The sequence below is a fragment of the Oncorhynchus masou genome, chromosome 13, assembly GCF_036934945.1.
Source record: "Oncorhynchus masou masou isolate Uvic2021 chromosome 13, UVic_Omas_1.1, whole genome shotgun sequence".
In the NCBI taxonomy this organism is placed as follows: domain Eukaryota; kingdom Metazoa; phylum Chordata; class Actinopteri; order Salmoniformes; family Salmonidae; genus Oncorhynchus; species Oncorhynchus masou.
This window is the reverse complement of record NC_088224.1, coordinates 84,729,821-84,753,257: the sequence shown is the minus strand read 5'-3', so window position 1 is coordinate 84,753,257 and position 23,437 is coordinate 84,729,821. Positions and strand designations below refer to the sequence as shown.

General features: G+C 44.4%; 1 protein-coding gene across 7 annotated transcripts in view; it reads right to left on the bottom strand.

The window, feature by feature from the left end:
* The window catches only part of LOC135553156 (arf-GAP with Rho-GAP domain, ANK repeat and PH domain-containing protein 1-like), a 106,534-nt gene that overhangs the window by 52,308 nt on the left and 30,789 nt on the right, over positions 1–23,437 (bottom strand). For all 7 annotated transcript variants that reach the window (XM_064985307.1, XM_064985309.1, XM_064985310.1 and 4 more), the window contains 11 exons: positions 20,276–20,409; positions 18,527–18,654; positions 18,332–18,432; positions 18,021–18,179; positions 17,874–17,943; positions 17,584–17,704; positions 12,306–12,502; positions 6,911–7,017; positions 2,893–3,092; positions 2,676–2,761; positions 2,198–2,380 (listed from right to left, as the gene is read on the bottom strand). In XM_064985307.1, the coding sequence (XP_064841379.1) occupies positions 2,198–2,380; positions 2,676–2,761; positions 2,893–3,092; positions 6,911–7,017; positions 12,306–12,502; positions 17,584–17,704; positions 17,874–17,943; positions 18,021–18,179; positions 18,332–18,432; positions 18,527–18,654; positions 20,276–20,409 (1,486 nt within the window). The remainder of the gene's footprint in view (positions 1–2,197; positions 2,381–2,675; positions 2,762–2,892; positions 3,093–6,910; positions 7,018–12,305; positions 12,503–17,583; positions 17,705–17,873; positions 17,944–18,020; positions 18,180–18,331; positions 18,433–18,526; positions 18,655–20,275; positions 20,410–23,437) is intronic.

Sequence of the window (23,437 nt, the reverse complement as noted above, 5' to 3'; positions counted from 1 at the left end):
CGAGGGGCATACTGTAGATACTGGAGGGGATATTATTATTATACTTTTAATTCAAAAAGGACCACAGACTGAGATCAATGTCTCTTTTACAGCTGGGCCCTGCGTATACATGTTTACACATACAGTTTAGGTACAATGATTAAAAAAATAAACAAGACAAACCATCACAGATAACTGTGCAGATAACTGTGCTATGCTTTGGCAAAGTGGGTGGGGTTATATCCTTCCTGTTTGGCCCTGTCCGGGGGTGTCCTCGGATGGGGCCACAGTGTCTCCTGACCCCTCCTGTCTCAGCCTCCAGTATTTATGCTGCAGTAGTTTATGTGTCGGGGGGCTGGGGTCAGTTTGTTATATCTGGAGTACTTCTCCTGTCCAATTCGGTGTCCTGTGTGAATCTACGTGTGCGTTCTCTAATTTTCTCTCTCTTTCTCTCTCTCGGAGGACCTGAGCCCTCGGACCATGCCCCAGGACTACCTGACATGATGACTCCTTGCTGTCCCCAGTCCACCTGGCCGTGCTGCTGCTCCAGTTTCAACTGTTCTGCCTTATTATTATTCGACCATGCTGGTCATTTATGAACATTTGAACATCTTGGCCATGTTCTGTTATATTCTCTACCCGGCACCGCCAGAAGAGGACTGGCCACCCCACATAGCCTGGTTCCTCTCTAGGTTTCTTCCTAGGTTTTGGCCTTTCTAGGGAGTTTTTCCTAACCACCATGCTTCTATACCTGCATTGCTTGCTGTTTGGGGTTTTAGCACTTTGAGATATCAGCTGATGTACGAAGGGCTATATAAATAAATTTGATTTGATTTGATACCACAAAGAAATACAGCAGCAGATTATTACATTTAGACACAGGTTATTCCCCTCACAGGTTATTCCGCTCACAGGTTATTCCGCTCACAGGTTATTCCGCTCACAGGTTATTCCCCTCACAGGTTATTCCGCTCACAGGTTATTCCACTCACAGGTTATTCCCCTCACAGGTTATTCCACTCACAGGTTATTCCACTCACAGGTTATTCCACTCACAGGTTATTCCACTCACAGGTTATTCCACTCACAGGTTATTCCCCTAACAGCTTATTCCCCTAACATCACAATAACTTGTATTACCCGAAACAGTTGCAAGCAATACAAAACTAAAAATCCCCCAATAAATGTTTAAAATGGGCGACAGGGGGACAAGAGTCTCAAGTTGAAGTTTAGTCTGCAGGCTATTCCACAGGCGAGGAGCGTAACAGGAAAAGGCAGCCATAACAACTCTGTGGAAACCGCATGGGCCTCAAGTGGAATCCATGCTTGAGACCTGGTGTTAGGAATTCTACTTCTAATATTGATGAGTGATGATAAATAAGAAGGTAGTTTATTCAGAAGTGCTTTATAGACAAACAGGAGAGCATGTTGTTCTCGTCTCACGGACAGCGAAGTCAAACGCACATGTTAATATAAAACACAGTGGTGAGTTCTGTAGCTAGCACCCGTAATAAACCTAAGTGTGCAATGATAAGTAGCATCCAGCGATTTAAGTGTTGTTGCCGTAACATTCATGTAGATAATATCCCCATGATCTATAACAGACATAAAAGTAGCTTGCACAATTTCTTTTATATTTGTAGAGGACAAACATGTCCTGTTTCTATAGAGGAACCCTAGCTTGATTTTTAGCCGTTTTTCAAAGTTCGCCAACATTCATTTTAATAGACAGTTCATCATTCAACCATATCCCTAAGTATTTATTTGCAGAGACCCGATTAATTTGAGAACCATCTAAGCTCGTAAGTGCAAGTGTATTTTCAACCAACTTTTTGAACCTATTTAAAATCACAAAATGTGTTTTCTTTGCATTTAAAACAAGTTTCAGCTGTATAAAACACCCTTGTAATATCTTAAAATCTGTCTCCGATAGTGATAATGCTTGGTCAGCCGTTGAAGCGATAGAGTACATGACAGAGTCATCTGCAAATAAATTAATTTGACACTTTCTTATCTCATCACTGATATTGTTTATGTAGAAAGTGAACATAGACACTGTATGGATACTGGTAGGGTTAAGGTTAGGTTGGAGATAGGTCAGCTAAGTGTTATATAAAGGGTTAAATTAGAGGTAGGTCAGTTTAGGGTTATATAAAGGGTTAAGTTAAGGTTTGGTTGGAGGTAGGTCCGACTCGGGTTATGTAAAGGTTGTTCTCACATTGTTGAGCTCTCTCTGGTTGCCGTAGAGGGGGTGATATTTGCGGTATTTGCCCTGTCTGTATTTGGATCTGATGAATTCTCGGCGGGCTTTGCTGCAGCTGGTAGGACTCAGCGCCTCGCTGGGAGGGATGTTCGCCGCCCAGAACCTGTTCAGACGCTCGTTTCCTAGCAACAGGAACACCTGGGGGACAGGTGAGGGGGAGGTTAGATAGGGACACCAAATCTCTGTCTGTCTGTGTGTCTGTTTTCGTATTCTTGTGAGTACCAGAAGTCTTGACAAGAATATTAAAACAACTAAAATTCTGAGAAGTGAGGACACTTGTAAAAATACTATTTTAGGCTTAGGGGTCAGGGTTAGAATTAGGGGTTAATGTTTTAGGGTTAGGGAAAATAGGAGTTTGAATGGGAATCAATTGTTGGTCCTCAAAAAGTCCTCACAAGTATAGTAAGACATAGTGGTGTGTGTGTGTGTGTACCTGTATAAGCTCCTCTGTCCACACCTTCCTGTCCATCTTCAGACTGCGCACCTTAGAGATGCTGGGGCCCAAACCCCGATGCTCTCCTACAACACACACAAGCAAAAAAATACATAATTCTATGACTGCATTCTGTGTATAATAGAGAAACAGGTCCAACCAAAGGTCAGTGGATCTGAAAGTTCTACAACTATCTGATGACAGTAAACACACTGACCTGCACAGCATTTGCAGACCACCACACACAGGTTGATGGCAGCCCACTCAGGTTTGGCGGCGCCACAGTCGGCACAGCAACAGTTGCTAGGCTCCGCCCAGATTTGCTTAGCCACCTCGCTATTGGACAGAGCTTCTCCAATTGCGTCACGCATTGCTTCTACCCACTGCTCCTTATGTTGTTCCGAATCCGCTAGAAAACTACACACACACACACAGAGTCTTGTACAGCTAACCTTGGAGACACATAATTCAGACACATTATTATTATATATTTCTAACCCTAGCTCCTAAACCTAACTCTAACCCTAGCTCCTAAACCTAGCTCCTAAACCTAACTCTAACCCTAGCTCCTAAACCTAACTCTAACCCTAGCTCCTAAACCTAATTCTAACCCTAGCTCCTAAACCTAACTCTAACCCTAGCTCCTAAACCTAACTCTAACCCTAGCTCCTAAACCTAACTCTAACCCTAGCTCCTAAACCTAGCTCCTAAACCTAACTCTAACCCTAGTTCCTAAAACTAACTCTAACCCTAGCTCCTTAACATAACTCTAACCCTAGCTCCTAAACCTAACTCTAACCCTAGCTCCTAAACCTAACTCTAACCCTAGCTCCTAAACCTAACTCTAACCCTAGCTCCTAAACCTAACTCTAACCCTAGCTCCTAAACCTAACTCTAACCCTAGCTCCTAAACCTAACTCTAACCCTAGCTCCTAAACCTAACTCTAACCCTAGCTCCTAAACCTAACTCTAACCCTAGCTCCTAAACCTAACTCTAACCCTAGCTCCTAAACCTAACTCTAACCCTAGCTCCTAAACCTAACTCTAACCCTAGCTCCGAAACCTAACTCTAACCCTAGCTCCTAAACCTAGCTCCTAAACCTAACTCTAACCCTAGCTCCTAAACCTAACTCTAACCCTAGCTCCTAAACCTAACTCTAACCCTAGCTCCTAAACCTAACTCTAACCCTAGCTCCTAAACCTAGCTCCTAAACCTAAATCTAGCTCCTTAACCTAACTCTAAACCTAGCTCCTAAACCTAACTCTAACCCTAGCTCCTAAACCTAACTCTAACCCTAGCTCCTAAACCTAATTCTAACCCTAGCTCCTAAACCTAACTCTAACCCTAGCTCCTAAACCTAACTCTAACCCTAGCTCCTAAACCTAACTCTAACCCTAGCTCCTAAACCTAGCTCTAACCCTAGCTCCTAAACCTAGCTCCTAAACCTAACTCTAACCCTAGCTCCTAAACCTAACTCTAACCCTAGCTCCTAAACCTAACTCTAACCCTAGCTCCTAAACCTAACTCTAACCCTAGCTCCTAAACCTAACTCTAACCCTAGCTCCTAAACCTAACTCTAACCCTAGCTCCTAAACCTAACTCTAACCCTAGCTCCTAAACCTAGCTCCTAAACCTAACTCTAACCCTAGCTCCTAAACCTAACTCTAAACCTAGCTCCTAAACCTAGCTCCTAAACCTAACTCTAACCCTAGCTCCTAAACCTAACTCTAACCCTAGCTCCTAAACCTAACTCTAACCCTAGCTCCTAAACCTAACTCTAACCCTAGCTCCTAAACCTAACTCTAACCCTAGCTCCTAAACCTAACTCTAACCCTAGCTCCTAAACCTAACTCTAACCCTAGCTCCTAAACCTAACTCTAACCCTAGCTCCTAAACCTAACTCTAACCCTAGCTCCTAAACCTAACTCTAACCCTAGCTCCTAAACCTAACTCTAACCCTAGCTCCTAAACCTAGCTCTAACCCTAGCTCCTAAACCTAGCTCCTAAACCTAGCTCCTAAACCTAACTCTAACCCTAGCTCCTAAACCTAACTCTAACCCTAGCTCCTAAACCTAACTCTAACCCTAGCTCCTAAACCTAACTCTAACCCTAGCTCCTAAACCTAACTCTAACCCTAGCTCATAAACCTAACTCTAACCCTAGCTCCTAAACCTAACTCTAACCCTAGCTCCTAAACCTAACTCTAACCCTAGCTCCTAAACCTAGCTCCTAAACCTAGCTCCTAAACCTAGCTCCTAAACCTAGCTCCTAAACCTAGCTCCTAAACCTAACTCTAACCCTAGCTCCTAAACCTAACTCTAACCCTAGCTCCTAAACCTAACTCTAACCCTAGCTCCTAAACCTAGCTCCTAAACCTAACTCTAACCCTAGCTCCTAAACCTAACTCTAACCCTAGCTCCTAAACCTAACTCTAACCCTAGCTCCTAAACCTAACTCTAACCCTAGCTCCTAAACCTAACTCTAACCCTAGCTCCTAAACCTAACTCTAACCCTAGCTCCTAAACCTAACTCTAACCCTAGCTCCTAAACCTAGCTCTAACCCTAGCTCCTAAACCTAGCTCCTAAACCTAACTCTAACCCTAGCTCCTAAACCTAACTCTAACCCTAGCTCCTAAACCTAACTCTAACCCTAGCTCCTAAACCTAACTCTAACCCTAGCTCCTAAACCTAACTCTAACCCTAGCTCCTAAACCTAGCTCTAACCCTAGCTCCTAAACCTAACTCTAACCCTAGCTCCTAAACCTAACTCTAACCCTAGCTCCTAAACCTAACTCTAACCCTAGCTCCTAAACCTAGCTCTAACCCTAGCTCCTAAACCTAGCTCCTAAACCTAACTCTAACCCTAGCTCCTAAACCTAACTCTAACCCTAGCTCCTAAACCTAACTCTAACCCTAGCTCCTAAACCTAACTCTAACCCTAGCTCCTAAACCTAGCTCTAACCCTAGCTCCTAAACCTAGCTCTAACCCTAGCTCCTAAACCTAGCTCTAACCCTAGCTCCTAAACCTAGCTCCTAAACCTAACTCTAACCCTAGCTCCTAAACCTAACTCTAACCCTAGCTCCTAAACCTAACTCTAACCCTAGCTCCTAAACCTAACTCTAACCCTAGCTCCTAAACCTAACTCTAACCCTAGCTCCTAAACCTAACTCTAACCCTAGCTCTAACCCTAGCTCCTAAACCTAACTCTAGCTCCTAAACCTAACTCTAACCCTAGCTCCTAAACCTAATTCTAACCCTAGCTCCTAAACCTAACTCTAACCCTAGCTCCTAAACCTAGCTCCTAAACCTAACTCTAACCCTTGCTCCTAAACCTAACTCTAACCCTAGCTCCTAAACCTAACTCTAACCCTAGCTCATAAACCTAATTCTAACCCTAGCTCCTAAACCTAACTCTAACCCTAGCTCCTAAACCTAACTCTAACCCTAGCTCCTAAACCTAACTCTAACCCTAGCTCCTAAACCTAACTCTAACCCTAGCTCCTAAACCTAGCTCTAACCCTAGCTCCTAAACCTAGCTCTAACCCTAGCTCCTAAACCTAGCTCCTAAACCTAACTCTAACCCTAGCTCCTAAACCTAACTCTAACCCTAGCTCCTAAACCTAACTCTAACCCTAGCTCCTAAACCTAACTCTAACCCTAGCTCCTAAACCTAACTCTAACCCTAGCTCCTAAACCTAACTCTAACCCTAGCTCTAACCCTAGCTCTAACCCTAGCTCCTAAACCTAACTCTAACCCTAGCTCCTAAACCTAATTCTAACCCTAGCTCCTAAACCTAACTCTAACCCTAGCTCCTAAACCTAGCTCCTAAACCTAACTCTAACCCTTGCTCCTAAACCTAACTCTAACCCTAGCTCCTAAACCTAACTCTAACCCTAGCTCATAAACCTAATTCTAACCCTAGCTCCTAACCCTAACTCTAACCCTGGCTCCTAAACCTAAACCTGGCTCCTAAACCAAATTCTAAACCTAACTCCTAAACCTAATTCTAACTCCTAAACCTAATTCTAACTCCTAAACCTAATTCTAACTCCTAAACCTAATTCTAACTCCTAAACCTAATTCTAACCTTAACCCCAAGTCTCTGAACACTGAGAAATGTCGGACCTCTCACACTCACACACAGTAATCCGGTCAAGCTGAACACTCCCTCTCCAACCCTGCTGTTTGTGTTTCTGAATGTGTGTGTGCGTGTGTGGTGTATGGGTGTAAACCTGAAGATGCGGTAGGGTGTGGTCAAATCAAAACTGCGGCGGTCAGTGACTTTCACGTTTCCTACATTCATGTCGATAGACGTGATACCGATGCCAAGGCGGTAGTCCTGGAAACAGAACACACACACATCACACAGCTGACATCACCCACTACAGCAACCATGATCAGAGCTGGGTTCAAATATATGCATATTTAAGTATTTGTTATTTAGTGCATCTTTACACATGCAGCCTTGCTAAATTGTAAATAATAAAGACATTTCTTTTCAACTGTTTTTGCTTTGTCAGTACAGGGTATGGTGTGTAGATTGATGAGGGGAAAAAACGATTTAATCCATTTTAGAGTAAGGCTGTAACGTAACAAAATGTGGAAAGAGTCAAGGGGTCAGAATACTTTGCGAATACACTGTATATACAAAATAATACATATGCGGGATTGGAAATAATGCAAACAATTACATTGATGGAAACTACAATCTGCAATATTAAAGCTGATCTACCCCCTAAAACAATTGGTTTGAAATCTTCCTAGAAGTGACACAGGGTTGACGGAGAGACACTTGAATTTTGGCGCTTCACTTTAAGCCTTTATTGAATTCTCCATTTGGTCTGTATTAAAGGGCACTTTATGTAACATAACAGGCTTTTAAAATACTATTATTATTATGATGATGATGATGATGATGATGATGATTATTGTTATTATTATATATATACACAATTTCTACTTCAAAATATCAAAATGGACACAAAAAGACACTCATTTTGTGGAACGAACCAAATAGCCAAATCTAACTTAAATGCTTATTTCCAAATACATTGGGTGTTTCTCAAAATACATCCTACCCTGCTCCGAGCACACACACTGGAGCACGGGAGGGTCGGAGTATGGCTCCAAATCAAAGTATGCGAAACGGAGCACGGGGAGGGGGCACTTTTCGAATGCATACTCAGTTTGTACATACTTTGAAGCATGCATCGATGCCAGCTTCAACGGAAAGTATGCAAAGAAATAAGACACAAACTCGTATAAATTAACGCAAATGTATTGGCAGACATTATTTGAGTAAAAGCGAGATTCACATCTCATATGTTGCCTGATGACAATATTTTATATTGATAAGTTAATAAATAAATGCTTTGTTAATTTTGGCATGTTTAACTGCCTACGTACCATAGATCACAAGCCCCATAATAAGTCAATAGGGCAAACTGGCTGGCTACTAGTACTGTTAGCTAGCCAGATAGAATTGGTAGCTAGCTACCCACGAAGAATTGACATCAATACAGTAGGGGGAGGAGCAGCGTGAGGTAAAACAGTAGGAGGAGGAGCAGTGTGAGGAAATATAGTAGGGGGAGGAGCAGCGTGAGATAAAACAGTAGGGGGAGGAGCAGCGTGAGGTAATACAGTAGGGGGAGGAGCAGCGTGAGGTAATACAGTAGGGGGAGGAGCAGCGTGAGGTAATACAGTAGGGGGAGGAGCAGCGTGAGGTAATACAGTAGGGGGAGGAGCAGCGTGAGGTAAAACAGTAGGGGGAGGAGCAGCGTGAGGTAATACAGTAGGGGGAGGAGCAGCGTGAGGTAATACAGTAGGGGGAGGAGCAGCGTGAGGTAAAACAGTAGGGGGAGGAGCGGCGTGAGGTAATACAGTAGGGGGAGGAGCAGCGTGAGGTAATACAGTAGGGGGAGGAGCAGCGTGAGGTAATACAGTAGGGGGAGGAGCAGCGTGAGATAAAACAGTAGGAGGAGGAGCAGCGTGAGGAAATATAGTAGGGGGAGGAGCAGCGTGAGATAAAACAGTAGGGGGAGGAGCAGCGTGAGGTAATACAGTAGGGGGAGGAGCAGTGTGAGGTAATACAGTAGGAGGAGGAGCAGTGTGAGGTAATACAGTAGGGGGAGGAGCAGCGTGAGGTAAAAAAGTAGGGGGAGGAGCAGCGTGAGATAAAACAGTAGGGGGAGGAGCAGCGTGAGGTAATACAGTAGGGGGAGGAGCAGCGTGAGGTAAAACAGTAGGGGGAGGAGCAGCGTGAGGTAATACAGTAGGGGGAGGAGCAGTGTGAGGTAAAACAGTAGGAGGAGGAGCAGCGTGAGGAAATATAGTAGGGGGAAGAGCAGCGTGAGGTAAAACAGTAGGGGGAGGAGCGGCGTGAGGTAATACAGTAGGGGGAGGAGCAGCGTGAGGTAATACAGTAGGAGGAGGAGCAGCGTGAGATAAAACAGTAGGAGGAGGAGCAGCGTGAGGTAATACAGTAGGAGGAGGAGCAGCGTGAGGTAATACAGTAGGGGGAGGAGCAGCGTGAGGTAATACAGTAGGGGGAGGAGCGGCGTGAGGTAAAACAGTAGGGGAGGAGCAGCGTGAGGTAATACAGTAGGGGAGGAGCAGCGTGAGGTAATACAGTAGGGGGAGGAGCAGCGTGAGGTAAAACAGTAGGGGGAGGAGCAGCGTGAGGTAATACAGTAGGGGGAGGAGCAGCGTGAGGTAATACAGTAGGGGGAGGAGCAGCGTGAGGTAAAACAGTAGGGGGAGGAGCAGCGTGAGGTAATACAGTAGGGGAGGAGCAGTGTGAGGTAAAACAGTAGGAGGAGGAGCAGCGTGAGGAAATATAGTAGGGGGAAGAGCAGCGTGAGGTAAAACAGTAGGGGGAGGAGCGGCGTGAGGTAATACAGTAGGGGGAGGAGCAGCGTGAGGTAATACAGTAGGAGGAGGAGCAGCGTGAGATAAAACAGTAGGAGGAGGAGCAGCGTGAGGTAATACAGTAGGAGGAGGAGCAGCGTGAGGTAATACAGTAGGGGGAGGAGCAGCGTGAGGTAATACAGTAGGGGGAGGAGCGGCGTGAGGTAAAACAGTAGGGGGAGGAGCAGCGTGAGGTAATACAGTAGGGGGAGGAGCAGCGTGAGGTAATACAGTAGGGGGAGGAGCAGCGTGAGGTAAAACAGTAGGGGGAGGAGCAGCGTGAGGTAATACAGTAGGGGGAGGAGCAGCGTGAGGTAATACAGTAGGGGGAGGAGCAGCGTGAGGTAATACAGTAGGAGGAGGAGCAGCGTGAGGTAATACAGTAGGGGGAGGAGCAGCGTGAGGTAAAACAGTAGGGGGAGGAGCAGCGTGAGGTAAAACAGTAGGGGGAGGAGCAGCGTGAGGTAATACAGTAGGGGGAGGAGCAGCGTGAGGTAATACAGTAGGGGGAGGAGCGGCGTGAGGTAATACAGTAGGGGGAGGAGCGGCGTGAGGTAATACAGTAGGGGGAGGAGCAGCGTGAGGTAATACAGTAGGGGGAGGAGCAGCGTGAGATAAAACAGTAGGAGGAGGAGCAGCGTGAGGAAATATAGTAGGGGGAGGAGCAGCGTGAGGTAATACAGTAGGAGGAGGAGCAGCGTGAGGTAATACAGTAGGGGGAGGAGCAGCGTGAGGTAATACAGTAGGGGGAGGAGCAGCGTGAGATAAAACAGTAGGGGCAGGAGCAGCGTGAGGTAATACAGTAGGGGGAGGAGCAGCGTGAGGTAAAACAGTAGGGGGAGGAGCAGAGTGAGGTAATACAGTAGGAGGAGGAGCAGCGTGAGATAAAACAGTAGGAGGAGGAGCAGCGTGAGGTAATACAGTAGGAGGAGGAGCAGCGTGAGGTAATACAGTAGGGGGAGGAGCAGCGTGAGGTAATACAGTAGGGGGAGGAGCAGCGTGAGGTAAAACAGTAGGGGGAGGAGCAGCGTGAGGTAATACAGTAGGGGGAGGAGCAGCGTGAGGTAATATAGTAGGGGGAGGAGCAGCGTGAGGTAATACAGTAGGAGGAGGAGCAGCGTGAGGTAATACAGTAGGAGGAGGAGCAGCGTGAGGTAATACAGTAGGGGGAGGAGCAGCGTGAGGTAATACAGTAGGGGGAGGAGCAGCGTGAGGTAAAACAGTAGGGGGAGGAGCAGCGTGAGGTAATACAGTAGGGGGAGGAGCAGCGTGAGGTAATATAGTAGGGGGAGGAGCAGCGTAAGGTAATACAGTAGGGGGAGGAGCAGCGTGAGGTAATACAGTAGGGGGAGGAGCAGCGTGAGGTAATATAGTAGGGGGAGGAGCAGCGTGAGGTAATACAGTAGGAGGAGGAGCAGCGTGAGGTAATACAGTAGGAGGAGGAGCAGCGTGAGGTAATACAGTAGGGGGAGGAGCAGCGTGAGGTAATTGATAGAGGAAATTATGGTTGACATGACTAATTATGTATACATTCCAATCAGAACTGACTAGTCAAAATGCTATAATGTACTGTACATGTGAATTTTCTCTCTTGCTCCCATTCCCAATTGTATATAATGTAGTCAGGAGTTTAGTAACAATGAAGGTCTGTTCCTTAGTTCATTCAGTTGTACAATCTCCAGGTGGCGGGAACGGCCCATCTCCAGATTGTCTAGAATGTTGATTTATACTGACTGGCCTTGACTTCGTGCTGATAACGTGAAGGCTCCAGAGCTAGAGGGCCCCTCTACTAGTGAAATAGATAGAACGTTTAGAAAACGCTGACGTCATTTTCAGTTTATAACCTGTGGAAATATGTGTATGCGGTTAGTACTCTCTTGTAATAAACGCTGTTACCTTTGGCTTTTAAGACTGGTCTCAATCTACTTCATGCATAATTAATGAACTTACAACTCATTAATGAATTAGAAATGAGTGCGAATTGGTTTTGGCAATAAAACATACAGGAATTTAGAATTCCTCTATCAGTAATACAGTAGGTGGAGGAGCAGCGTGAGGTAATACAGTAGGAGGAGGAGCAGCGTGAGGTAATACAGTAGGGGGAGGAGCAGCGTGAGGTAATACAGTAGGGGGAGGAGCAGCGTGAGGTAATACAGTAGGGGGAGGAGCAGCGTGAGGTAATACAGTAGGGGGAGGAGCAGCGTGAGGTAATACAGTAGGGAGAGGAGCAGCGTGAGGTAATACAGTAGGGGAGGAGCAGCATGAGGTAATACAGTAGGGGGAGGAGGAGCGTGAGGTAATACAGTAGGGAGAGGAGCAGCGTGAGGTAATACAGTAGGGGGAGGAGCAGCGTGAGGTAATACAGTAGGGGGAGGAGCAGCGTGAGGTAATATAGTAGGGGGTGGAACAGTGTGAGGTAATACAGTAGGGAGAGGAGCAGCGTGAGGTAATATAGTAGGGGGAGGAGCAGCGTGAGGTAATATAGTAGGGGGAGTGCGAGTGGTTCTCAAATGTAATGTTTTATGCGTTCTTCACACTCGTCCTCACAACAACGTACTCAAGAGAATGTGGTTGGAGAATGCACTCAAAGCATGAGCGTGTGGAGCACGGTAGTATTGGTATTGAAAAACACCCATTGTTTCAAATAGCCCTAGGACCAAACAGACTAGGGTTCGAATGCATGGAGTATGTACATATTTGTCTTTGAAAACACACACACACCTCCATGTTCTTGTAGAGGAAGACCTTGTCTCCGGAGACGACTGTGTAGAGTTTGGAGCGCAGGCCCCTCAGCTCCAGGTAGCCCTCCTGTTCAGGGGTCAGAAAGGAGGGCGGGACCAATGAGGTCATCTCCCTGCTGCCTTCCTGGCACCCCCTAGTGAAGTTCTGCAGCACTGCCACCCACTCATTCCTCTCAGCTACACACACACACACACGAAGAGTGATTTAGCATGCAGCAGCGTGATATGAACAGCTTGATGCTGATGTCTGCATTATGGGCAGATGAGTTGCTGTTTCTACAGTTCTCATTTTCATCCCGATGGGGCTGATTCAGGACGGGTGGATTTCAGGTTTGCCGTTTTGTGTTCAGAAAAAAAACAATAACTGTGTGTCTTTGCACCTTTTAGCTGACACAGTATCTCTGAGCAGCAGCTGCAGACACTAGCAGCGCCACGATTACAATATTGGCTGGGCCAGAGACATTTGTGGCCATGATGAAAGTATTTTTTTCTGATTTAAATGTTTCAAATTTCCATAAGAATAGGCTGGAGTGCACTGGGGACAATGATGATCCCCGAGACAGCGAATCAGAAGAAGCCATGTTCTAATGGCATCTATTAATGCCCACACAGCCTAACAAAATACACCCACATTGGGGGCCCTTGTAAAATACACCCACCCACTTTGGGGGCCCTTGTAAAATACACCCACCCACCTTGGGGGCCCTTGTAAAATACACCCACCCACCTTGGGGGCCCTTGTAAACTACCCAAAGTACACCCACCCACCTTGGTGGCCCTTGTAAACTACCCAAAGTACATCCACACACCTTGGGAGCCCTTGTAAAATACCCAAAGTACATCCACCCACCTTGGGGCCCTTGTAAAATACACCCACCCACCTTGGGGACCCTTGTAAACTACCCAAAGTACACCCACCCACCTTGGTGACCCTTGTAAACTACACAAAGTACACCCACCCACCTTGGGGACCCTTGTAAACTACCCAACATACTCCCACCCACCTTGGGGACCCTTGTAAACTACCCAACGTACACCCACCCACCTTGGGGACCCTTGTAAACTACCCAAAGTACACCCACCCACCTTGGGGACCCTTGTAAACTACCCAAAGTACACCCATAACGGATACAGATGTTTTACTAATCAAACATGCATTCAAAACACGGGGCTTTTAAGAGATTATTCTAGTTAATCATTTAGTGTTTAATTAGTCAAGGCTCCCTTTGTTATTTCATTTCAGAATAAAATGCTTGACTGTATTTAAAGGTGTGAATGACTCGTATGCTGTGTAATTAGCCTACATGAATGATTGATTATATTGAAGACCGATGAAACAGGACCCGCTCTCACAGCTTGATAGCTTTATATAAGGCTACTATAGACTATGACGGCTCCTCTTTCAGCCAAATATGTATTTGCCTGTCATAGCCTGAGGGACACTGAATAACAACATCTGCATAGTAAATAGTAACTTACTTCTTACTAGTATTATTCTAATTACTCTTATTGTTAATTATATTATTATTGTTGTTTATCATTCCAAAATGTAGTGGAACGGTTAGGAGGGTGATGATAATGATAGTTGTAATGATGATGGTAGCGGTAATGACGATGGTCATTGTAGTAATGATGATGGTAGTAGTAATGATGATGGTCATTGTAGTAATGATGATGGTAGTTGTAATGATGATGGTAGTTGTAATGATGATGGTCATTGTAGTAATGATGATGGTAGTTGTAATGATGATGGTCATAGTAATGATGATGGTCATTGTAGTAATGATGATGGTAGTAGTAATGATGATGGTCATTGTAGTAATGATGATGGTCATTGTAGTAATGATGATGGTAGTTGTAATGATGATGGTCATTGTAGTAATGATGATGGTCATTGTAGTAATGATGATGGTCATTGTAGTAATGATGATGGTCATTGTAGTAATGATGATGGTCATTGTAGTAATGATGATGGTCATTGTAGTAATGATGATGGTCATTGTAGTAATGATGATGGTCATTGTAGTAATGATGATGGTCATTGTAGTAATGATGATGGTCATTGTAGTAATGATGATGGTCATTGTAGTAATGATGATGGTCATTGTAGTAATGATGATGGTCATTGTAGTAATGATGATGGTCATTGTAGTAATGATGATGGTCATTGTAGTAATGATGATGGTCATTGTAATGACGATGGTAGCTGTAATGACGATGGTAGCAGTAATGACGATGGTAGCAGTAATGACGATGGTAGCAGTTGTAATGACGATGGTCGTAGTTGTAATGACGATGGTCGTAGTTGTAATGACGATGGTCGTAGTTGTAATGGTAGTTGTAATGATGCTGGTGGTTGTAATGATGCTGGTGGTTGTAATGATGCTGGTGGTTGTAATGATGCTGGTGGTTGTAATGATGCTGGTAGCTGTAATGATGCTGGTAGCTGTAATGATGATGGTAGCTGTAATGATGATGGTAGCTGTAATGGTAGTTGTAATGGTGCTGGTAGTTGTAATGGTAGTTGTAATGATGATGATAGCTGTAATGATGATGATAGCTGTAATGATGATGGTAGCTGTAATGATGATGGTAGCTGTAATGATGATGGTAGCTGTAATGATGATGGTAGCTGTAATGATGATGGTAGCTGTAATGATGATGATAGCTGTAATGATGATGGTAGCTGTAATGATGATGGTAGCTGTAATGATGATGGTAGTAGTAATGATGATGGTAGTTGTAATGATGATGGTAGTTGTAATGATGATGGTAGTTGTAATGATGATGGTAGCTGTAATGATGTAATGATGATGGTAGTTGTAATGATGATGGTAGTTGTAAGGATGATGGTAGTTGTAAGGATGATGGTAGTTGTAAGGATGATGGTAGTTGTAAGGATGATGGTAGTTGTAAGGATGATGGTAGTTGTAAGGATGATGGTAGTTGTAATGATGGTAGCTGTAAGGATGATGGTAGTTGTAAGGATGATGGTAGTTGTAAGGATGATGGTAGTTGTAATGATGATGGTAGTTGTAAGGATGATGGTAGTTGTAAGGATGATGGTAGTTGTAAGGATGATGGTAGTTGTAAGGATGATGGTAGTTGTAAGGATGATGGTAGTTGTAAGGATGATGGTAGTTGTAAGGATGATGGTAGTTGTAATGATGGTAGCTGTAAGGATGATGGTAGTTGTAAGGATGATGGTAGTTGTAAGGATGATGGTAGTTGTAATGATGATGGTAGTTGTAAGGATGATGGTAGTTGTAAGGATGATGGTAGTTGTAAGGATGATGGTAGTTGTAAGGATGATGGTAGTTGTAATGATGATGGTTGTAGTAATGATGATGGTAGTTGTAAGGATGATGGTAGCTGTAAGGATGATGGTAGCTGTAAGGATGATGGTAGTTGTAATGATGATGGTAGTTGTAATGATGATGGTAGTTGTAAGGATGATGGTAGCTGTAAGGATGATGGTAGCTGTAAGGATGATGGTAGCTGTAAGGATGATGGTAGTTGTAATGATGATGGTAGTTGTAATGATGATGGTAGTTGTAAGGATGATGGTAGCTGTAAGGATGATGGTAGTTGTAAGGATGATGGTAGCTGTAAGGATGATGGTAGCTGTAAGGATGATGGTAGTTGTAATGATGATGGTAGTTGTAATGATGATGGTTGTAGTACTGATATAATGTTGAGGATGACAGTTAGTTATAGTTTCATTTTCCATGTTTAGCTTTTTATATTTATTGTATTTCTACTGTTGACTGTTACCATTTTATTGTTATTTTTGTATTTATTATTTATTACCATTTTATTGTTATTTTTGTATTTATTATTTATTACCATTTTATGTTATTTGTAATTTTATTACAATGTATATTGTATACATTGTTGCATTGGCAATATTGACAATGTTTTTCATGCCAATAAAGCAGCATGAATTTGACTATATGTAACACACTTGATTTAGGTTACATTATTGCATGCTAAATGTTTCTGATCAGTGATAGATGAGTAAACTAATAAATGACACATACCACCTCCACTTATTGGCCCGGAAAGAAATAAATTAACCAAATATACAGACGGGAGATTTGGTGAAACAAAATCACATTTAGGTTTGGAGATGCCAGGCTACTACGAGAGTGAAGCTACATAACACGCTAGCAAACTGTTCTGATCAGCTCATCTATCACACACACGGATCAATTTGTTTACTGTGAAATAGCATTGTATCTGGTCAGACACCATTTTTTCACAGAAGCGTACTAAGGGTTGGTCACAGGCTGATTGGTCGGCTATTTGAGCCAGTAAAGGGAGATGTACTATTCTTAAGTAGGGGAATGACTTTCGCTTCCCTCCAGGCCCGAAGGTACATACTTTCTAATAGGCTTAAATTGAAGATGTAATAAATAGGAGTGGCAATATCGTCTGCTAGTTCAGGCTACTGCGAGAGTGATGAGCAAAATCCACTTGTTAAGCTACATAACATGCTAGCAAACTGTTCTTATCAGCTAATCTATGAGAAAACTAGAAGAAATATGATCATTAGCTCCTACCTTAATTAACTTAGTTAACATTTCCCCCAGCCTAATTGTTACCAAATATCTAAACGGAGAATCAGTGAAAACCAATTGACATTGATTGATTTATCAAGATGAGTCCCCCACACTCGAATCATCTAAACGGTGCTGATGTGATCATCTAGTTGACCATTTCTTTCATTATTATTGATAGGACTTCGGGTGTTTCAGTAAGCAACAATATGATACATGGCTTCAATTGCATTAGCCTACTTTATTCCAATCATTTGGTCATAACGAAGGTAAGTTTTCCTCTGTCCTCACTTCTCTAAGACCAGGACTGTTTCCTCGTCTCCTCACTCAGCTGCGACCCTCCTCCGCCAGTCGCATTGTTCTCAATACTAGTTTAAATCAATGTGCTGTTTTCTAGAAATCGGGGTTCGGGACTCATTACATTTCTGTGATTTCGGACCGGGCTGTAATTTTCAGGCCTGATGAGAACTAGCTGTTTCTCATCTCTCTGTTACACAACCACCACATGGCTCTATAAAGAAACACACACAGTATAATACTTATTATCTGACTAATATTAGAAGAGAAGACCACACAGAGACCTAAGCCCTGTGTATTCAACCATGGATCAAACCATGTTGCTGTGTTTACTTGTGGTCAAGGATTCTGGCCTGACAACCAGAGAAGAGCAACAAAGGATGTGCACACACACGGACTCACAGTCGCTCTCGGCTTTGAAGAGAAAGGTTCGGTTGGCTGTGACCACCTCAAACTTCTGCTCCCCCACGTTGGTCACCCCCGTAATGGCAGCTGTTGGTATGATCCTCTTAGAGTATACCTCCTGCAACACAACACACCATGACTCATAGGACCGCTCTCTCTCTCTCACACACACACACACACACACACAGACACACACAATCAACAGAGAAACACGAATACACTCTAACATCCTAGTTAATGTATAGACTAACAGGAATGTGTAGATGGCCAACTGAAGGCTACTGCACCTTTTCGTTGTCAAAGTATCTCAGGTAGTCAACATCCAGCTTCACCCATCTCCTCTGGTAGTACAGAGACCTGCACACACATACACACAGTTAGGGGTCATATACTGGATGCGTGTGTGCGTGTGTGTGTGTGTGTGTGTTATGTACCCCTGGGTTGGGTTCTTATCCAGCCAGCCACTCTTTAGAACAGGGCAGGGTTCAGGGGAGGTGCCATCTCTAGGGGGCGGGGCAAGGACCCTGCCTCTGACCGGCAGGTAGACACTACCCTGGAGCGTACTCAGACCATAGTCCTGCCATGAGCTCCGACTGAGAGAAAGTGAGAAAGCAGGAGAGTGAGAGAGTAAGAGCGAGAAAGGGATAATGAGAGAGAAAGCAGGAGAGAGAGAGAGCAAAAGAAAGAGTTATTCCCTCTCTCGCTACAGGAACAAAGATGTCACCAGAGGTCAGGGGAGACTCACTGGCTGCTGATTGGCTCATTGTCATCATCCAATAGTTCATCGTCGCTGCAGAGAGAGTTGTACCGTCCCTTCCCCCACCCCGGCACTGGCAGGAACACATCCTATTGGACAACACAGCAGTCACTGACACACAGAAACACAATAACATTACAGCACTCTAGTACATACTCACAGTACACACACACACACTCTTACTCTGTCTGCCATGTTCACAGACTGGAGCTTGGAGTAGATTTGGTCTGGATCTTCTGCCAGGTTCACAGCCTGGGGCTTGGGGAAGACTTGGTCTGGATCTTCATAGTCATCTGAACAGTCACCTGACCCTGAAAGAGACATCGAGACAGAGAAACAGACACGGAGACATAGAGAGAGACACGGAGACAGACAGAGGCAGAGAGACACAGAGACAGAGACAAAGAAAGGGAGATAGAAAAGAGAAGAAGATGTGAGAGTTCAGAGATCACTTCTGAGCTACAGCCACTGAGACAGTACAGGACAGGTTCAGCAGCATCAGAAGGCTCTGTTTGAAAAAAGAGAATCAACAGCATCTGCTGTCTAACAACAAGACAACAGTTACTGTATATCAGTCTCTCTCTGTCCACACCTTGCCATCATTCCACTAGTAGACAAAGTCAGAAACAACATGTAACTTTATCAAGTTATTTTTTACATTAGATGGGTCAAATGACAGTTAAAACAGAGGGAGAGAGAGACACCAACATCAGCTGATCACCTTAATAATGACATGACCAGAGAAAAACATGGATGAGTGTGTAGGGTTGGGGGTGAAGCTGTGGATGAGTGTGTAGGGTTGGGGGTGAAGCTGTGGATGAGTGTGTAGGGTTGGGGGTGAAGCTGTGGATGAGTGTGTAGGGTTGGGGGTGAAGCTGTGGATGAGTGTGTAGGGTTAGGGGTGAAGCTGTGGATGAGTGTGTAGGGTTAGGGGTGAAGCTGTGGATGAGTGTGTAGGGTTAGGGGTGAAGCTGTGGATGAGTGTGTAGGGTTAGGGGTGAAGCTGTGGATGAGTGTGTAGGGTTAGGGGTGAAGCTGTGGATGAGTGTGTAGGGTTAGGGGTGAAGCTGTGGATGAGTGTGTAGGGTTAGGGGTGAAGCTGTGGATGAGTGTGTAGGGTTAGGGGTGAAGCTGTGGATGAGTGTGTAGGGTTAGGGGTGAAGCTGTGGATGAGTGTGTAGGGTTAGGGGTGAAGCTGTGGATGAGTGTGTAGGGTTAGGGGTGAAGCTGTGGATGAGTGTGTAGGGTTAGGGGTGAAGCTGTGGATGAGTGTGTAGGGTTAGGGGTGAAGCTGTGGATGAGTGTGTAGGGTTAGGGGTGAAGCTGTGGATGAGTGTGTAGGGTTAGGGGTGAAGCTGTGGATGAGTGTGTAGGGTTAGGGGTGAAGCTGTGGATGAGTGTGTAGGGTTAGGGGTGAAGCTGTGGATGAGTGTGTAGGGTTAGGGGTGAAGCTGTGGATGAGTGTGTAGGGTTAGGGGTGAAGCTGTGGATGAGTGTGTAGGGTTAGGGGTGAAGCTGTGGATGAGTGTGTAGGGTTAGGGGTGAAGCTGTGGATGAGTGTGTAGGGTTAGGGGTGAAGCTGTGGATGAGTGTGTAGGGTTAGGGGTGAAGCTGTGGATGAGTGTGTAGGGTTAGGGGTGAAGCTGTGGATGAGTGTGTAGGGTTAGGGGTGAAGCTGTGGATGAGTGTGTAGGGTTAGGGGTGAAGCTGTGGATGAGTGTGTAGGGTTAGGGGTGAAGCTGTGGATGAGTTTGTAGGGTTAGGGGTGAAGCTGTGGATGAGTTTGTAGGGTTAGGGGTGAAGCTGTGGATGAGTTTGTTGATTGTAGAGCGAGGAAGTTACGAAGGAAGAGGTGGGCTAAGTCAGGGAGAGGTGAGGTTAGGGAGTTTGGGGTGGGGTTAAGGATGGATGGGAGGGGTTTAGTATGCTCACTGATTTCAGGCCGTGGCTGGTGGATCCTTCTCATGGGCAGAGGAGGCTGCGTGCCGACTGGTGTATTGGGTTCCTTGGTCCGAGACGGGGGTGGTTGAGTTCGGTCCGTGTGCGGCTCATCGACGGGAGCATCACTGGAGAGAGGGATGACAGAGGAAGGGAGAGGGGGGGGGGGGCGGGTCCATTGTTACCATTGTCACCAAGGGCTGGTTGAAGACAGGAAACAGTCGTGAGACTATCCATCCTCTAATCCTCTCCAGTCTCTCCTTTTCTGCTCTCTCCTCTCCAGTATCTCACTCAGACTGACATTCATCCATGAGAGAAAGGAATGCTGAGCGCTATAATACTGTTGAGTTAATATTCTATAAGAGGAACAGGGACTACACAATACTGTGAGTTAATATTCTATAAGAGGAACAGGGACTACACAATACTGTGAGTTAATATATCATAAGAGGAACAGGGACTACACAATACTGTTGAGTTAATATTCTATAAGAGGAACAGGGACTACACAATACTGTGAGTTAATATTCTATAAGAGGAACAGGGACTATACAATACTGTGAGTTAATATATCATAAGAGGAACAGGGACTACACAATACTGTGAGTTAATATTCTATAAGAGGAACAGGGACTACACAATACTGTGAGTTAATATTCTATAAGAGGAACAGGGACTACACAATACTGTGAGTTAATATTCTATAAGAGGAACAGGGACTACACAATACTGTTGAGTTAATATTCTATAAGAGGAACAGGGACTACACAATACTGTTGAGTTAATATTCTATAAGAGGAACAGGGACTACACAATACTGTTGAGTTAATATTCTATAAGAGGAACAGGAACTACACAATACTGTTGAGTTAATATGCTATAAGAGGAACAGGGACTACACAATACTGTTGAGTTAATATTCTATAAGAGGAACAGGGACTACACAATACTGTTGAGTTAATATTCTATAGGAGGAACAGGGACTACACAATACTGTTGAGTTAATATTCTATAAGAGGAACAGGAACTACACAATACTGTTGAGTTAATATTCTATAAGAGGAACAGGGACTACACAATACTGTTGAGTTAATATTCTATAAGAGGAACAGGGACTACACAATACTGTTGGGTTAATATTCTATAAGAGGAACAGGGACTACACAATACTGTTGGGTTAATATTCTATAAGAGGAACAGGGACTACACAATACTGTTGAGTTAATATTCTATAAGAGGAACAGGGACTATACAATACTGTTGAGTTAATATTCTATAAGAGGAACAGGGACTACACAATACTGTTGAGTTAATATTCTATAAGAGGAACAGGAACTACACAATACTGTTGAGTTAATATTCTATAAGAGGAACAGAAGCCCTATAATACTGTTGAGTTAATATGCTATAAGAGGAACAGGGACTACACAATACTGTTGGGTTAATATTCTATAAGAGGAACAGAAGCCCTATAATACTGTTGAGTTAATATGCTATAAGAGGAACAGGGACTACACAATACTGTTGGGTTAATATTCTATAAGAGGAACAGGGACTACACAATACTGTTGGGTTAATATTCTATAAGAGGAACAGGGACTACACAATAATGTTGAGTTAATATTCTATAAGAGGAACAGGAACTACACAATACTGTTGAGTTAATATTCTATAAGAGGAACAGGGACTACACAATACTGTTGGGTTAATAATCTATAAGAGGAACAGAAGCCCTATAATACTGTTGAGTTAATATTCTATAAGAGGAACAGGGACTACACAATACTGTTGAGTTAATATTCTAGAAGAGGAACAGGGACTACACAATACTGTTGAGTTAATATTCTATAAGAGGAACAGGAACTACACAATACTGTTGAGTTAATATTCTATAAGAGGAACAGGGACTACACAATACTGTTGGGTTAATATTCTATAAGAGGAACAGGGACTACACAATACTGTTGGGTTAATATTCTATAAGAGGAACAGGGACTACACAATACTGTTGAGTTAATATTCTATAAGAGGAACAGGAACTACACAATACTGTTGAGTTAATATTCTATAAGAGGAACAGGGACTACACAATACTGTTGAGTTAATATTCTATAAGAGGAACAGGGACTACACAATACTGTTGAGTTAATATTCTATAAGAGGAACAGGGACTACACAATACTGTTGAGTTAATATTCTATAAGAGGAAGTCAAGCAGTAGGACATGAGGTGGTGGTACTCAGCTCCGGTGAGCTCCTTCCCAAGTCAAGTACGGACAAGACGGACAGAGGGACATGCACACACCAAGGGGTGATGATATACACCAATACACCTACGATCTGGGGTACCATGGCCCAGACTGTCCAGATCGGCAGGGGCAGGAGGAGGTGGTCAGAGAGGTGGAAGGACAGAGTAGGAGTAGGGGAACTAAATATAACCTCTTTGTATCCGTCCAGCGGACATCGTTAAGCTTCAGAAACAATGACCCTTCCCGCCCTCGCCTACACACACCAACTCACCCCGCCCACAGGCATACCACAACACATACAGTATGTGAAAATGTGCTTACAGCAGACCGACCCAATGTTCACACATCTTATCTACAACAGACCTAAAAGTCTCTCTCTCTCTCTCTCGTTCATTCCCCAGGGCCCAGTGTGCTTCAGCAGGACCCCTGAAGCAAGCAGTCAGGGCCTTTTCTGTGAGCACCAAGGACTCCTAGTCTGGAACAACACAGATAAAGAACATCACTGGTACACCGTGTCCCTCCCCGACTCCCTGCTCTGGCACACTAGGCTCTGAGCCAGTATCCACTGAGCCAGTATCCACAATGCATCTCAGAGTAGGATAGCTGATCTAGGATCAGTTTGGGCTTCGAACACAATGAATAAGATTATATGGACACATCCTAGATCAGCACTCATGCTCTGAGATGTTTTGTGGGTACAGGCGCTGGCATGACCTGGCCCTGGCCAGAGAGAGGGTCTCTCCTTGGTTTTGCGACTCACAGGATAATGCATCTGCCTTGCTGCTCTGGAAGCCTCAGGATCAGTGGGGTGCTATTGTGCATCTCTGGCAAGCGGCCAAATTAAAGTTCCCCAAGTGAACCGTCCATCTTGTCACATGTTTGCAGGCAGTGTGTTTTTAATAGCACAC